Source organism: Danio rerio, chromosome 9 (genome assembly GCF_049306965.1).
Source record: "Danio rerio strain Tuebingen ecotype United States chromosome 9, GRCz12tu, whole genome shotgun sequence".
Classification (NCBI taxonomy): domain Eukaryota; kingdom Metazoa; phylum Chordata; class Actinopteri; order Cypriniformes; family Danionidae; genus Danio; species Danio rerio.
Window position 1 is genome coordinate 41,765,134 of NC_133184.1, and position 16,503 is coordinate 41,781,636.

A 16,503-nucleotide genomic window follows, 5' to 3' on the forward strand; every position below is an offset into this window, starting at 1 on the left:
TCACTTACACATCTATTAAAGATAACGTTATAAGACTGTAATAGAGCAGGTTGTGACCTCTTAAAAACAAGGTGTATTCATAATTCTCTTGACAGTAGTACTCACAAGACTGACATTGCACATTACAACTAATTTCACTGCAGCAAAATATTATGACTCTTAATGGTCACAGTATATATTTACCCTTGGCATTCATACTGTATTTTCAGCCTGATCTCATAAGAAAACTTGCCAGTTTAGATGCTAATGCGTACGAATTCGTACAAGTTCTGTTGTATGAAATTGTACGATTTTAAAAAGGAGGCATGGGACCTAACCCCACCCCTAAACCCAATTGTCCTTGGGGGATGAGCAAATCGTACTAAATTGAATGAATTAGATCGTACGAATTCATACGAATTAGCCACTAAATCAAAAAGTTACATATTGCCGTGAGATTGTGTTGGAATTTTTGATAATCTGATTAACAGTGGACAGCACTAAATCAAAGTGTAAACTGGGTCAGAAATGTTTTGGCCTTATCCACTTTCTTTCAATAATACTTGTGTGTAAAAATAAGCATTATCAAAAAAAACATTAAAAGTATAATACAATATGAAGAAATGACCTCGATCAAATCTTATGAAAATAAATCAATGCTAAGAGGCTTTAAACTCAACACATACTGTAAAGAAAAGGATTGTGTAAACAAATGTGGACAATTTGATCATGTAAAGGCCTCAACATGCGCAATAGCTAATAAAATTACTGTGTTTGCGACTATATTTGCATAGTTCACACAGTGGAAAGTTTGGATGTATAGTAGAAGCAAAATTAGAGAACACTTGATAAACACTTGAAATGTATTTATTTATTTATTTTTTTATTTTAGGAATTTTAATGGGGCGGCAAGGTGGCTCAGTGGTTAGCACTGTAACTTCACAACAAGAAGACCACTGGTTTGAGTCCCAGTTTGGCCAAGAGGTAACTTTCTATGGGAAGTTTGTATGTTCTCCTCATGTTTGTGTGGGTTTTCTTTTGTTTCCCCTACAGTCTAAAGACATGCTAAATGATCCAGCGGATCAGAAGTGGGAGAAGGTAGATTTTTCCAATAAATCATCTGTTGAACCACATCCCAATCAACACAAATACTGCAGAAGACCTATTGGAATCTGCATGGACCCAAGATTCTCACAGAAATCAGTCAAGTTTGGTAAAGGAAATTTCATGGTTTGGGGTTACATTCAGTATGGGGGAGTGCAAGAGATCTGCAGAGTGAATGGCAACATCAACAGACTGAGGTATAAAGACATTTGTGCTGCCCATCATATTACAAACCACAGAAGAGGATACATTCTTCAGCAGGATAGCGCTCCTTCCCATACTTCAGCCTCTACATAAAAGTTCCTGAAAGTAAAGAATGCCAAGGTGCTCCAGGATTGGCCAGCCCAGTCACCAGACATGAACATTATTGAGCATCTCTGGGGTAAGATGAAAGAGGTGGCATTGACGATGAATCCAAAAAAATCTTAATGAAGAAGTCCTGCAGGAACACTTTCTTGGCCATTCCTATGCTATTCCTATAATACAGCTATTCTATACTGTACATAATTTCTGTGAAGCAACAAGACTTTTATCTAAGCAAAGTCAGACCTGTCCTATTTAATAATTAAAAATCAAGGCATGATCATATTTTATTTTGGTAAAATAAGCGTAATCTAAAGGCCTTTGCCTTTCTTATAAGCCACTTCTGATACCAAAAGATCAAATAGAAGTTAAATTATTATTTGTTGTTGCTAAAACTTGATAAAGCGACAAGACTTTTGTTAGATAGTGTATATATTCTGGTTAAACTGTGTGTATTAACATGATGACAAAGAGTTCACCCAAAAATGAAAATGTTCTCACTATTTGATCATCACCAAATGGTTATAAATCTTGAAGACTTGCTTTCTTCTGTTGCACACAAAACAAGATATTTCGAGGGAAAGCTGAAAACCTGTAACCATTGACATCTATAGTAGGAAAAAAAATACAATGGAAGTCAACGGTTGTAGTTTTTCAGGTTCATTCATTTATAAGTTTCAAGACACTCATAAAGGTTTGGAGGCACTTGAGGATGAGTATTGAGTAAAATTTTTAATTTTAAGTTATCTATCCCTTTAATATCAGGTGGATACAGTGCCTGAAACTGATATATGTCTATCAGGGCTTATAATTATACAAATATATATATATTATTATTATTATTTTTTTTTTGTACTTAAACAACAGGAAAAGGACTGAAAATGCACATATTACAGCTAATTTCAGAAAAGTGAAACATTATGACTCATAGTGGTAGCTGCCTGTATTTCTTCGAACTGATCCATGGTACATATAATCTTTTTCATCATCTTAGCCATGGAAACAAATAAATGAAACACGCTTACATATAACACAGATGGACTTTCCAACATTAAATTTGCCCACTAATGAGTGTTAAAGGTTTAGAGGAATCCCCAACAGCTTAGAGCATTCACTGTACGACTGTTCACAAAATTTGTGCAGTGTTCAAAGAGGTTTCTTTAAGGCAACTAGCCTCAATACACACAGTTTGGCCCAGGGTTTTGCTTTGGACAGAGGGCTAGTTAAGTTTTGAATCACAGTCCTGCTCAAGTTAGCCACAGATCTAGATGCTGTTTTATCCACATTCACAGTGTCCCCAAGTTGTTTTGAATCACAATCCTGCTCAAGTTAGTCACAGATCTAGATGCTGTTTTATCCACACCTGTCATCCATTCATGGTAGAGAGGACATGTATTTTTCACATCGAAATTCTGAGAAGCTCTTATCTCTGTTGCTTGATTGCAAAAATAAAAAAAGATTAATAACTGGAGTGCAAAAGCTACATTTTGTTTAGATTCAAATAAAATTTACTGTGCAAAACTATTTTAATCTATATATTCTTCAAAATAGATCATTTAACTATTGAGTAGATACTGCTTACACTAAAACGTTTTACTTCATCTTGCTAAAACATTCAGCTAAATCATGCAAGATCTCTTTATGTTGTAAGTACATCTTACAAAAAAGCAATTAGATTAAAGGAAGAACATATGATTTTTTTTATTTTGTCAGAACAAAAAGAAAGTAATCTCATATGTATCTCTGTAGACTGATCTCAGTAATGTCTCAAAACTGCTCAGATTTACAACACAAATCACTGTGTTCAATTGACTGATAAACATTTACCCCAAGAAGATTAAAATACCTTTAAATCTGTGACAAAATATGGCAACTGTTTTAAAACCTGATATAAACATGTACTTTAAACTAGAAAATATGTTGTTAATATAGCACTTTAATATAACATATTACTTAATATTATACCTCTTACTTAAAACAATATTGCCAATATTTTCTTTGCGCATATATTGTCTTTCACGTATTTATTGTCAACACAGCTAATAGTATATTGTTTTATTTTTGGAGCATGTCGTTGTATATTGGTAAATTGACAGTTTAACAAACAAAAGTCAATACATTTTTGTTCACTTATACATGTATCATCCTGAAACTAAAAACATTTATTACTTTCTAATTTTAGGCTAACAGGTAAATCATTCCACAGAACATCCTCTTGACCATGTCTGCGACCCGTAGTCTACACGCAAGTCTGTTGATTACAAAACTGTGTGAAGTGAAAGTGACTTTCACCTTGATATTTTAACGCGGATGTAGCAGTTTCACTTAAACTCACGAAAATTTCTTTCATGTCTTTGTGACAAACTGGGGTATTAGATGCAAATAAGGAGTAAGGACTGGTGACAGTGTTATGGAATTTAATAACGCACACCAAATGGAAAGAAAAAAAAAAAAAACTTCAGCATTTCGCGGTGAGTGTGTGCGCGTGGTCCTTTACTGACAGCTGCATGTATGATCTAGTTGGAAAATATGGCGAAATGTCCTACATGACGGTGCACTGATTGTGGTGTTTACATCAATAATGCCACTAATATATGCATACTCCACATGTCTCAATTCCATTTCTGTTTAGTTCAGTTATGACTTTAGTGGGATTACGGTGATCAAAAATCGCTGTTTCAAGCTTATGTAGGCCTACAGTTCAAAACTCATGTTAATTGAATAAAAAGTTAGCAAATACAAGTACATCTTATTGAAGATGCATTTATTTTCATCACCAATTATCATAGTGATGTGATGGATTTTAATAACAGGAGATTAGCCCCGGGTCTAATGCGCCACCTGGCTTGAGAAACACGTTCTCAAAGACTTATTATTTGGGTAGCAAACATATTCTGAATGCTTTCAACAGAATGAGCCATTTTAATCTAGACTAATCTTTACACTTTACACAGAAATAGCAACGCGTGCGGCATGACATCACTTTGTTGCAGAGATGCTATTGGTTAAATGCCGGTAAAGTAGAACACTTAAGCAGCTTGAAGCGGGAAACACGAGTATGTCTGTGGTCTGGAGGTATTATAAAGTTGATGATGATAACATTGCCATAGCTAACTGTGAGATATGTAAACTTGGGATTGCCTGTCGGGTATTTTAAGTTGAATAGATATTTGTTCAAGCTGCTTCACAGAAGTGCTCTGTTTGTTAACAGACTTGTTGAATGTTAAAATAAGGAGAATTAAATAGAGAATAAGGAGCATCCTGGATCTGTTTCTTTACTCTTCTTTTTTCTTTTTTGATGTATTATGGAAGTATCGGATCAGGTTTCGTTATCGGTAGATACTCAAAATCAAATGACTCGGACTCAAGGGCAAAAAAAAACCTGATCGGGACATCCCCACTCTCTAGTGTCTCAAACTGTACTATTAATTGCCAAAAATATACTGGAATTTGTTATTATGCCAAATGTGATTGTTATTATTCCAAAATGTGTGTAAAGCAAAGTGCTCTAAGCATGTTCAATGTTAAAAACTGATCATTAAACCCAGGACGACACGTAATCCCACACTTCAGTGCTCAAATATGCCAACATATTAAAGTTCCAACTGTACTATCAACATTAATTTCCATTACATACTGTACATAACCATATGACCAACCGTGTCCATTTGATCTGATTTCCCCTAAAGAACTCTACAACGAGAAACATCATATTAACACTCTAGACACAAGCGTGTGCCCCAAGCAACCAAAACAGCAACCTCTGAGCAATAAAACATTCCTCCGGGTTCATCACCACTAATGATTACATTTGTGAACCCTAAAATGTGTTACTTTCAATTTTCAGCGAAACTACTGTGGGACTCGCATTAACAACTGTGCGAAGTGTTGACGTGTAAGTACAGCTATACACCGCGTGAGTAAGTGCTGCATGCGGTGCCTCAGTTAAAGCCTGCAGAGCTCGTGTCTGCTTTGAAGAGCATTTCGTAGATGGGATGAAAGTTCGACTGAGGTCAAAACAACTAAGCAGACAGGCACCGTCATTTCAATATCAGTTCTCAAGATAAACTCGACGAGTCTCCAGCGCTGTTCAAGCCAATCTGTCAAGATCTATGACAAAATTCTTGAAAGTGATGCTTGTGTCTACACGGGTTCTTGACTTGAACACCCCAGACCACAATGTTCATTCTCAGCCCTATCAGCTCTGCATCTCCTATTCAAACAGTATGCGCTAAGCCCATGTAGGGGAATGTAAGGTGGGCTGTGGAGAAACTCTCCTGGGGTTTGTGTTGCGATAGCACCTGTGCACTTCCAGTATTGTGTGGGTGCTACTGCCATCATCCAGGTGAGATATGACTGTCACATGCTCACTTCACTGTACGCTTATTTTAACAAACCACTTCCACTCATAAAAAGAGTCTTGAGTCATCCTTGGAAAAAAAAAGCAATTAGGCAAATTAAGAGTCATTGCAAAACTACAGTGACTGGCCTTTGAAAACAAAAATAACTCTTACTGGCATGAGCACGTGGTTCAAAATCACAGTTTCATAAAGAAGATTAATCTATTGACAAAAGATGGACAAACTGTTTAGTTTAACTGTTTTTAGTTTATAATATATATTAATACAAATAAATTATATAATATATTTGAAAAATATTATATATATATATATATATATATATATATATATATATATATATATATATATATATAAAAAATTATACAATACTCTTTATCATTTAAACCTCTAGGTTTTATCCATTTGTCAGCAATTTCCCAGACCCCAATGGACATCACATGTCAGCTCATGTTTTTTTTGTGGTTCCTTAGCATTTCATCTAATTTATACAATTTATTAATTGGATAAAATTAATTTATCTCCAATCTATATGTTGCGGTGCCCGTGTGGTCTATGTTATGTAGGTAAGAAGCCTTTTAAACATTTGCATTTCTGAACATCGATGTGCTTTTCGACATCATGATGCTTGAAGTCCTGTTGCCCAGCATTTCTCAGTTATGACACATTCTGTCTCCACTCTAGAATGCATAGGGATTTAGGTTGTAAAGTATCCACGCCGGGAGCGGGGAGAGATCTTAACAAATTGCTGTTACAACGTGAAGTCTTTTGGATTTCCACTCTAGACACGTTGTCTCCAAAAGGTTTAAAAGAGGAGTTTGACATTAGTCCTTTTCTTTAATAATACTTGAATGTTTAATTATAGGTGTTTGAGTAATGTTATTTGGTTGTATTTTGTTGTATATTTTGTTGTATTTCCGTGTTATACTCTGTTTTTTTATAATTTGTGATGCAATATTATGGTTTGTTTTTGTATTTTCACTTTAAATATCTAAGTTTTCTAATTCATAAATGTGTATTTTCTTTAATTTTTTTTTTTCTTGTTGTGAGATCATGTGATCCGGAAGTGTACAAAAAGGAGCACCTTACTGTGATGAACACTGTTTGATGAAGAGCCGTGTGCTCGAAACATTACATGCTGTGTGTCAGCTTTTTTAAATTAATAAATTTGCATTTTTGGAGCTTTGGTGTTGCCGCCTTTTGAATATATAATCTTATTTAAAGAGCCCCTATTATGGGTTTTTAAAAATGACTTTCCATGCAGTGTTCAACACAGCTCTAAAGGAATGAAAACATCCAGCTGAGGGTTAAATCTGAAAGTGCGCCTTGTTTAAAAATATAGATTTTGTAATAAAAAGATTTGACTCAAGAGCCATTTAAAGGATTTGTTGTTCGTCTGAAGATTTTGCCTGTTCGTATCAACGACGACACAAAATAACACCAAATATAAACTACCAGATCCGGTAAAACGTGAACGCGCCTTTCCCTTTAGACACTAACGAAGTGTGAGGGATCATGGGATTGATCATTACGCAAAGATTACTATCACTGTGAGATGGCCAGACATGCAGTTGAGGGGAATAAAGGGTTGAAGTTCATTTCACAACAACATCACAGTTTAGCCTACTGTGTGCTGTGTTTGTTCCTGTCATTCTTCTGATGATTGATAGAATAACTTACCCTGCAGCGTGGGATTCACCCGCTGTTTGTTATTAAAAAAAAGATCAGCAAAGACTACTAATGTATGGGATATTGTCAGTAACTGTTACAGAGTTTGTATGGACCAGTTTCTTCTTCCTTTAGATCCTGTAAGTGTTTCTCTTTCCTACACAATGTAAAGTGTAATTAAAATGGTTGCCTTGTTTTCAGTAGTTTGCAAAATATGTATTTAACTGTGTGTTGTAACCTGTAATCGGTCTACACGACTTGTAATCACTCATCTATTATAGATATAGATGCTTGTAATGTAACTCTCAGGTTAAATCTGTATGGGTTTTTTCACATATCACGTCCAAAATCACGTTGAAAACGTGACCCATGCTTCTTCTTTTACCAATTCAAATGTGTTTTGTGCTTGCAATCTCCTGCTGTTTGTTGCTATGACCACCACCAGCTGTTCCTACAAACCAACTGCGCTGTCAATTTTCAAAATAGTTCAACTTTTGCCACTGTGTGGATTAATACTGAATGTATATCATTGTTATTACTTGGGGTTGTAGATCTTACACATATAATCTGTGCTCTGAGTACTTCTTGGGCGTTTCTCTCCATCTCGTGCTGAACGCAGTTGATAAATCACAACAGACTGGGTAATCGGGCCAATCAGTGCAGTTAGCCTCACACAAATGATGGATTAGCCTCACTGAACGAATCATATGGGAGTCATTGAGATATTTAAGTAAAAATAAATGCATATTATCAGACAACGAAAGTGTTTTTTCAGCATGGTGTTGGAGACCCCCAAAACTAAAAAAAAAAAAAAATGACCATTTATAATGCAAAATAGGGGCTCTTTAAAGCCTGCAGTCCATGATAATGGACAATTTTGTCATCAGGCTCGGCATGTGGTATTTTGAAAACAATCCACTACACTGTAAAGCAGAATGGCATCACTTCACTTCAAGTTATATTTACAATGTTTTTGTTCATATTTATTGATTTGTTTGCCAATATTTCATAGATTGTAAACAAAAAGAGGGATTGCACTTACTAATTAAAGCTCTTAATTAAATTAAAGTTTTAGATCATGATTTTTTCCAAATATGTCTGTCCATTTGAATATGCAATGGGTTCAAAATCTGCTACTGAAATTAAAGCCAGTAATGCTAACTACATCAATGTACTAATTCATCGCTGAAACAATTTCATATGCAGAATATACAGATCTTGAAGTTCTTGAACATATAGCAGATAAGAAATATCTCAGATATGGACATCTTGTGGAGTGATGAGGAAGATGAAGATAATGTTTAAAGTTATAAACAATGTGCAATCTATACAACTAAAGTAAAAAAAGTTACAATCTTACAACAGTCTTGAATGTTTTTTGTATTTCATGTTGATATAAAGTTTGGGAAGTCCAACTGTTCTGACCTGATATCCATTGGTCCAAAAAAAAAGAAATAAAAAAAATTATATATATTATATATATATATATATATATATATATATATACATTTACATTTTTCAGAAACTTGGAACATGATAAGGGGTTAAAATGTAACATTGTTCACTCTTATGTTTGTTTTATGAGTGCAGACCAGAATTAGATAAAAGTTACAACGAATGATGATGGAACATTACTTCCCCCAAATCTGACATTTTATTTGCATAAACGTTATTTTCTTTTGACAAATTTTATGCAGACACCACACAAATATAAAATGTCATAATTCTTTACAGTAGTACAGAAAAAAAACCTTCTGAGAAAGGTTTTGAAAATTGTGAGAATCTTAAAGATTGATGATGACTAAAAAGCACCGGTTGCCAAAATTATATTGGAAGAAAACGACCTTCCTTTTACTTGGCTTGCACTCCAACACAATATTTCACTTTTGCGCGTTTGATTGCTATATTTCACAATGATTTATCAGTAGCTAAACAACAGTTCTGCCAACACTCCTTAAAGTTTCAGCCACTATTTGTGTGTGTGTGTGTGTGTGTGTGTGTGTGTGTGTTTGTGTGTGTGTGTGTGTGTGTGTACGAAGTGTGCAGGTTCTCCAACAATTAATGTTTGGCTTTGTTTCATCCTTAGCAGCATTAAAGCGTGTGCTGTACAGAGTAGCTGCACTTGAATGCTTATTAGGATGAATAAAGCCTCTGTGTGAATACAGCTCTGACCTTTTACTTTTGCACAGATATAAGCTGCTGCAGTGTTTTCAACAACACAAGCACTCATTAACCTTTTACCTTTCAGTAAAATTCTTGTCAGTTTTAGGTATTTTGCTGTGCCTTCCTTTCATCCATTATCTTTTTTTTTTCATTTTAAGAAACTGATATAAATTGAGAAAAGTTATAAGAATGTTGACAATACTTAGACTTGAACAAGTTCAACGCCCCTTTTTTCCTTTCATTTATTCATCATCCTCAAGTCAGTTTTTCTGCAGTGTAACACAGAAGCAGCTGCTCTTCACTATACAAATGAAACTGAATAATGACATATATTGTTGTTAATTTCGATGAATAATGACTACATCAGAATGCATTCAGCTCAATTTTAAACTGGAAAATAGATATAAATGTAATACTATGCATGCTTTTTAGTAATGGAAGGACATTTTGCAAATGCTTTAAGAGTCACTAAAATACTTAAAATATACTTATATATAGTTTTTTCTTTAATGTATGCATTTATGTATTCAATTATTTTTTTATATAAAAAATTTGATTTCCACTGTAAAAAGCATTAAGTTACTTAATAAAATGAGTAAACCACAAAACAAAAGTGAGAAGTTGACAACTTTAAAATGTGAGTAACTTGGAACTGTTAAGTTGACAACTTCATTTATTTATTCTTTCACTCACTCATTTTCCTTTGGCTTAGGTCTGTTTAAAAATTTTGGAACGATTTTAAAAAAGCATTAAAGTCATGTCTTTATGGTGTATTTTGGTGTAAAAAAAATTCCTAATAGCCAATAGTCTAGTGGTTAAGTGTGCCGACATATAGCACCATGGTGTTCACGGCAACCTGAGTTCCATTGTTGACCCATCCCCTCTCTCTGCTCCCAATACTTTCCTGTCTGCAGTCTCTACTGTTCTTTCCAAATAAATGTGAAAAACCCCTAAAAAAACTATTATAAAATATTTCCTAATAAATAATAAATATTAAATTTCATTTCTTAATAAATCGCCCGCATTATATATTTATTTTTTTATGATTTGTATATGATATTAGAATACGTTTTAGCTTTTTGTAAGTTATTTTAAGTTTAATAGAATATTCTCAGTAAAATTTGTAAATGAAACATAAGCCCTAAATGTGCCATTTACATATATTTAAATTAATATGGAAAACGAGTGCATGTTTTTACCAAAACTAATATTGGATTTTTTTTAAAATGCGTGTGCTTGTAAAACAACATAATTTGCTCAAAGAAACTATGATGTTCTGCTCTTAAGTTCTTACCACCCAATTTGAAGCATCATTATGGCCGTTTTATATTATAAGTAACGTGGTTCAAATGATGGACCTGCGACAGAGAAACTATGGGTTTTGGGGAAACACTCATCACTACATTGTTCTTTTCCCAAACAATAAATTGTACTATAATAGTACAGCCGTGAGTTATGTCGTTGTTTGGGAAACTCACCTCTGGATGTGGAGAAGAGCTCAGCCGCTGCACCATCTAGCCACCACCAACACTGGTTTAAGGTGCAGCTCAGGGTAAATACGCTCTCTCGCAAAAAGAAAAAAAGGAAATAGATTGTGAAAATTAGTTGATACTGCTCTTTTAACAGACATTTAACTGACTATAAGAACATTTACAAGTACATGTTAACTTAGACTAACCCTAACCCCAACCTAACAGTCTACTTATAATCGAATGGGAATTAGTTGCAATGTAACTTAAATTCCATCAAAATAAAGTGTGACCAAATATTTTATTGAATGTACCAGCAATGTGTGAAATCCTACATTCTATAGAATGCCTATTGTATCTATAGAATGCCTAAAATCAAACAACAAAGTATAAAATGGTTGCTACTTTATACATTGTCTTCTATAGAATGCTGAGTTGTCATGCGGGAGTGTTGAACATTAATGTAAGATGGTGTATTGCCAGTACAAGGTTCCACCACCACATCACAAACAATATTATGACAATATAGTGTATATTATCCGGCTGAGGATTTTCACTAATTCATGAAATATGAATGTGCAAGACCAAAGTGCCAAAGTGAAGTGTTCTTGAATGAAAATAAAGTACAATTCTAAGCGCCATTCCAGTCTTACCTCCTGTAATAAATACTTCAATCTTCGTTCTGCTTTTATTGTTTTTCAACATCATACTGTATGCTTTATTTTGTATTCCTTCTACTTTAAAAGCCTTTACTGATCATTACATATTTTATTGTGCTCTTTTCACACTTTGCCTAAATGATACTTGTCATTCTATTCCGTTTAATGCCTAGGAATTGTATAGATTGTCTAAGAAATGTATGCAAAATCTTTACAAAAAGCTGATGTTTCCTACTTTGCCTAAATCATCAGGCATTCTATACAATACCTGGATTGCACACATTGCCAGAAACATATATACTAAATATTGCCGGCAGCTAGCTCTCTGCAACTCTCACATGGTTGCCCACTGAAGGTAAGCAGAGATGCGCCCGGTCAGTACCTGGATGGGAGACCAAATGGGAATGCTAAGTTGCTGCCAGAAGTGATTTTAGTGAAACAAGCAGGGGGTGCTCAACCTGCGGTCTAAGTGGGTCCTAATGCCCCGGTATATTGATTGGAACTATTTACTGCTCAAAGAAGTTACCCTCTGTGGTCGTAAAAAATCCCAAATTTGCTCATGATGGCCTCTGTCTATCATGGCCTTCTAACCATCCACATATCATTAGTGGCTTCATCACTCCTCGTCTCCTCCACACCAATCAGCTGGTGTGTGTAGTCTGTCGCAATATGGCTGCTGTTTCGTCATCCAGGTGGTCACTGCACTAGTGGATGAGGATATTTCTATATAAAAGGAATTATTATTATAATTATTATTATTATTAAATGAGATATGTGTACAACACTTATTAATTAATCAAGTTATGTCTGCTTCATAAAACAATGATTTTTGTATGCAATTTCGAAGGTCAAGAGCTGTGCTCCCAACTTTATCATCATTATATGGGAAAAAAAACAGCTAAGACATTTTTCTGAACATCTTATTTGTATTTCCACAAACCAATTCAAGTCACACAGGCTTGGAAGGACATGAAGGTGAGTAAATGAATATAGAACTGTCACATTGTCATTTTTGGCTGAAACATCCCTTTATAGTGTGCAAATTGGAAACAAAATAATGAAAAGCGCAAGAACAACTCAGTGATAATGTTTCCTTTGAACACCGCTGTCAAGCTGTTTAGTTGCAAACCTTTTTGGAAAGTTTCAAAGGCAAGAAAAGTCTTCCTTTTACTTTCAACTTGCTCAAGCAAATTGTCTTAAATGTCAAAACCATTTAGCAAAAGCTCCAATTCAGATCTCATTCCCTACACTTTCCTTTCCATCAATAGATTAATCAGCCTAGAAGGTCAGATGTTTAAAACAGCGTCCTTCAAGTATATCATCTAAACTTCTGTCATCATTTTGGATGTTTTTTTTTTTTTTTTTCGCTCGAGGTGAATGGAAATGGTAGTAATGGTAAATAACCACAACTGGTATAAATGTCACGTAAAAGGAACTCAAGGGGGGTTCAGCGGTTACAAAGCCTTCCTTCAACAAAATCTACCAGACATCTGATAATGATTTGTCTGGTGGACATAAACTAATTATCAATTTTATTTCAATGTAAAATAGATGTGATCCTAATATAAAAAATTAGTTTCAATAAAAAAACAACCAACATTCAGCTACTGTACGTGAAAAGTTACCCAAACATGCTACCACACAAACCCCTTCACTCACAGAATCACTCATGACTTCAGCAATTCTGACCTTTACATTTTTCCAGGAAGTCAGAGGAAATTGAGCATGAGCCAAAAAGGGGAAGACTGTCACTGAGAAATGTCTAAAAACTATACATCCAACAGACCAACACAACATCTCACTGATCTAAACACCAAAACATTATCAATAGCCGTGACTCAAAACCTCTGTACCATCTTTTCACACTCGCATGAGCTGATTTGAGCTGTATAATGACTGTTGTCTGTACTGTACACAATAGTATTGTTATGAATGGGAATCAATTAGTATTTCCTGTTTATTCATTTAAAGCTGCTTTGAAAAAAAGTACTATATAAAAAGCTGTTTAAGCAAAGGTGGCTAGTACCAATTAAGATGCAGAAACGTTATCAGAGATGCAGAATCCAGTGATGAAAATAAAATTAGCTGTATAGTTCAAAATGTCACATACTTTGGCTGAATGGACAAATCAAACAACACATCAGACAATACTGCAACATGCAATAAAATATATATATATATATTAAATTTTAGGAGGAGTTGAAGTCATAACCTGAGTTTCCATTTTAGAAAGAGCTTCTATTTGTAGTATGCAACATCATAGCTGGAACAACAGCATAAACTACAATGGCAATGATCACCTCAGGTGCTTGGAATGTGTTTTATTCAATTTAGCATGTTTCCAATTAGAGTCTGAATACCATTTTTTGTGACATATAAAGCTATTGTGCCATTTAATGTACATATATTCAAGAACGAGTGACACATTGTTTTTCGGAGATGGAAACATAAACTTCATGCCTGCTCTAAAAGTCACTTGCCCTTACAGAAAAAAACAAAAAAGAAGAAAAAAAAACATGAGCTTCACATCACATGTGAAACACACACAAAACATAAAAATCACACATGGAACACAGATACACTGTAGTTTATTTGCTTTAATGTTTATTTTGAATGCTGTTGTTTTCGGCTTTATTAGACTATCGTCATTTACTAAAAATAGATTATTGCAGCTGGTGGATTCACAGTATTAGCTATATATTGATTTTCAACATCCAAATGTAAAAAGTTATTAGTTATATAAGGCACTATATTGGTGCTTCCATAATAATAATAATAATAATAATAATAATTTAAAAATAATAATAATAATAATACTTCCACACATTTTAACAGAAATAACAGGAAAGTTTGGTCTTTTACTTTGTAAAAAATGATTAACATTTTAGCCTAAAAGATTTATGATTTCAATTCATTAGACAAACTTTGAAATATCTAGAATTTCATTATTTATTTTGACCATTAATGGGGAGGGAAAAAAAACTGTAATATTTGAAATAAATCAAATTTCATTATTTCTTGCTCAATGACTGATTATGACATTAATGTGTCATGATATTGGCACTTGAAAAATGCATATTCAACTAATATATTGTAATTGCTGTAGCAACATACAATAGTGCTGTCAAAATATTTACAGTATGCTTAGATACAGTGTTGGGGGTAACGCATTACAAGTAGCGTGAGCTAACAGCATAAACCTCTATGACAATGAACACCTCAGGTGCTTGTTACGTGTTTTATTTAATTTTGCATGTTTCCACTGAGTTTGAATACCGTTTTATGTGACATTTATAGCTATTGTGTCATTTAATTCACTCATATCCAAGCACGGGTGACACTTACATTGTTTTTTGGACATGAACATGTCTCACTTCCCCTTATGGAAAAACATAAGCTACTGCATACATCAGATGAGTAAAGCACATGAAATGGGGTTAAATGCTTAAACGTTTATGTTTAATGGTGTTGTTTTTGGCTTGATTAGACTATATATTACCACTATTATATTATTGATAAACTGTGGATTATTGCAGCTGGTGAATCTATTTGCTAAATATTGATTCATCTAATATTCTTCTAATACATTTAGATGACATCTAAATGTAAAATGTTATTGGTTATATAAGCCACAGTGTCTATATTGTAGTACTGTATAGTATACTATACTATTGTATAGTAGTAGTAGTAATAATAATAATAATAATAATAATAATAATAATAATAATAATAAAAATAATAATAATAATAATAATAATACTATTTCTTGCACACATTTTCACAGAAATAACAGGGCATTTTGGAATTTTCATTTCAGTTTGTAAAAATATAAAAAAGATTGATAGCCATTTTAAATTGTAGTCTAAAAGATTTATGATTTAAATTGATTAGACAAACTTTTAAAATCCAGAATTTAATTATTTAATTTGACCATCAAAACCAGTAAAACATAAATAGGGAGTGAAAAAAAAACTGGAACACTTGAAATAAATCAGATTCCATTATAAAGGAACACATTTCTTGTACTAAAAAAAATAAATAAATAAATAAAAAATAAATTAATATGTCATGATATTGGCACTTAAAAGGTGCATATTCAACTAATAAAAAATACATTGTAATTAATGTAGCAACATACAATAGTGCTTTTAAAATTGATATGTGCTTAGATACAGTGTTGGGGGTAACGCATTACATAAAATTACATTTCTAGGTAACAAGTAAAGCATTACTTAAAAAAAATAAGTACTAATATTTGAATAACTTTTTTAAAAAAATGTAATACAAGTTGCTTTTTAGCTTAATTAGCTTTAAAAAAATAAATTGCTGAATTAAAATTAAGGTGGTTCGTTCTACTGTGGCGACCCCAGATTAATATACTGACTAAGCCGAAAAGAAAATGAATTAATGAATTGATTAATAAAACTAAAGTAGTCACATTTAATCATGCAGTCAATGAGAGAATGTGTTCATTATTTTGAGTGCATTGAAGAAAAGGAGTTTGTTTCAGTGATTTTTTTTTTTTTTAAAGACAAATAGTACAAAAGTAGCAAAAGCATTGCTTTAAACTTTCAATAACCTGTATGCGGCTTTTTGTATTTATTTATTTTTTTTTTTTTTTTTAAGGTAAATGAAGGTTATACAGTGCATTGTTAATTGCAAAACTCCTCTATTAAAAAAAAAAAGTAGAGGTAATATAAAGTAAAACAAAAGTTACTAAACAGTAACTTAATGCATTACTTTTTAAAAAGTACACAACTAGTTATTTTTTTTGGGAGTAACTCAATATTGGTATGCATT

The 16,503-nt window shown here is 33.4% G+C and overlaps 1 protein-coding gene across 26 annotated transcripts in view; it reads right to left on the bottom strand.

The window, feature by feature from the left end:
• Positions 1–16,503, bottom strand: part of ikzf2 (IKAROS family zinc finger 2) — a 397,532-nt gene that overhangs the window by 85,202 nt on the left and 295,827 nt on the right. For 12 of the 26 annotated variants that reach the window (XM_073911497.1, XM_073911499.1, XM_073911485.1 and 9 more), the window contains one exon: positions 11,054–11,140. The exons of 3 other annotated variants lie outside the window; for them this stretch is intronic. Coding sequence is in view for 7 of the 23 variants with exons in the window: in XM_073911485.1 (XP_073767586.1) it covers positions 11,054–11,089 (36 nt within the window). In the remaining 16 variants the exon portion in view is untranslated. Of the gene's footprint in view, positions 1–10,869; positions 10,934–11,053; positions 12,427–16,503 lie in introns of all 26 variants that reach the window. 11 more of the 26 variants (XM_073911502.1, XM_073911500.1, XM_073911488.1 and 8 more) reach the window with 6 other exon arrangements.